At 47.7% G+C, this 1372-nt stretch overlaps 1 protein-coding gene across 3 annotated transcripts in view; it reads right to left on the bottom strand.

Moving 5' to 3' along the window:
- Positions 1-436: 436 nt before the first annotated feature.
- Positions 437-1372, bottom strand: part of LOC118214959 (leucine-rich repeat-containing protein 28-like) — a 27371-nt gene continuing 26435 nt past the window's right edge. For all 3 annotated transcript variants that reach the window (XM_035395271.1, XM_035395270.1, XM_035395272.1), the window contains one exon: positions 437-1000. In XM_035395271.1, coding sequence (XP_035251162.1) covers positions 931-1000 — 70 coding nt within the window. In that variant the 3' untranslated portion in view covers positions 437-930. The remainder of the gene's footprint in view (positions 1001-1372) is intronic.

Here is a 1372-nt window from a genome sequence, read left to right as displayed (position 1 = left end):
TTTCACTACATTTCCCATAAGGCTTTTTGAGAGTGGAAAATTGTGTGGGGGGGGTGACACTAATGAAGATCACTCTGTGGAATTCCATGATTCAGAGAGTAAACAGCTTAGTGGCGTAAACACCGCTAGAACCCCACACGCCACTGAAAAGCCTCAGAGTGAAAACAGGCTATAAACTGCAGAATACCGTCAGGCCCGAGCCAATGCTAGTTAACAGACTATGAAACGCACGGTTTTGCCAAACTGTGTTTTGCCACAGTGAAGCCAAACCTCAGTCGCTGTGTTGGCCTTCGACAACAGTCACATAACAACTGACCTGAAAACGCAGTTTCAAACACACGCATTCGCTTACTGCGCCACAAAACTCTCCCATTCATTCAACGTCTACTGAAAACAGAAGAGACTCAGCCCACAAAGGAACAGGCTTATTTCACAATTAATTGTTCTCAATTGTTTATTCGTCAAGTTCAAACGGATCTGGAAAAAAAAAGAAGCAAAAACTGAGAGACAATAAAAAAGAGTTTTAGAGCAGACAGATGGATGAGGATGCCAGTGCAGTAAGATTCTGCAAATCAGGTTCTGATCCCACAGCTGTTAATGTTAACATTTCATATTCTTCTTTTACAGACCAACTAGTTAGCAGGTCAGTGTCAATGCTGCTGTTGAAAACGTCTCTCAATTCCCTCAGAAAGGACTGCTTTTGAAGCAGCTGACAGATTCAACCCAGATCAAAAATTGTTAAGAAGATTAAAACTTTTTTTTTTTAATTTTGGAACATTTTGGAAGTGTTTAATTCAGACCCTGATCTCCCTGGCCGGTGGAGAGAGGGCCCTTGACTGGGTGGCTCGGTCCCACCCCTCAGTTCGGCAGCAGTGGGGACCGACTCTGGTCCACAGGAACGTGGAGCCCTCCCCCCTCACAGCCCGGGCCTCAGGTCTGGAAGCTGAACGCCCGGACGCACTGGCTGGAGCAGCAGTACACCACAAAGCTCACCCTCGTCCTGTTCACCACAGAGAAAGAGGGAACGACCATAAAAGGGACGAAGAACAGACAGCCGGCGGTGACCGGAGGGAAACGGTTACTGTGAATTACCACAGGACAACTCATTAAGAATGACCGCAACACATTAGACACTGACCACAAAGGACCGTAACACAACATAGACTAACAGCACAAAAATCTAAAGGTCCTGCCCCCCCCCCCCCCCCACCACTACCACTTCACATTTGGGCTCCATCTTTCATTTTCTCAATGAGGACCATAAATCACCACCCCTGTGCTAATCATGCCAGAGCCACACTCTCACAGTCCTGTCACTGCTGACAGGGGTGGGGGGCGTGGCTTTGGGCGACAGCTACACTCTCTCTGTCCT

This window comes from Anguilla anguilla, chromosome 16 (genome assembly GCF_013347855.1).
Source record: "Anguilla anguilla isolate fAngAng1 chromosome 16, fAngAng1.pri, whole genome shotgun sequence".
Lineage (NCBI taxonomy): Eukaryota > Metazoa > Chordata > Actinopteri > Anguilliformes > Anguillidae > Anguilla > Anguilla anguilla.
Note: the sequence above shows the minus strand (reverse complement) of the source record. Positions and strands in the feature narration are given on the sequence as shown.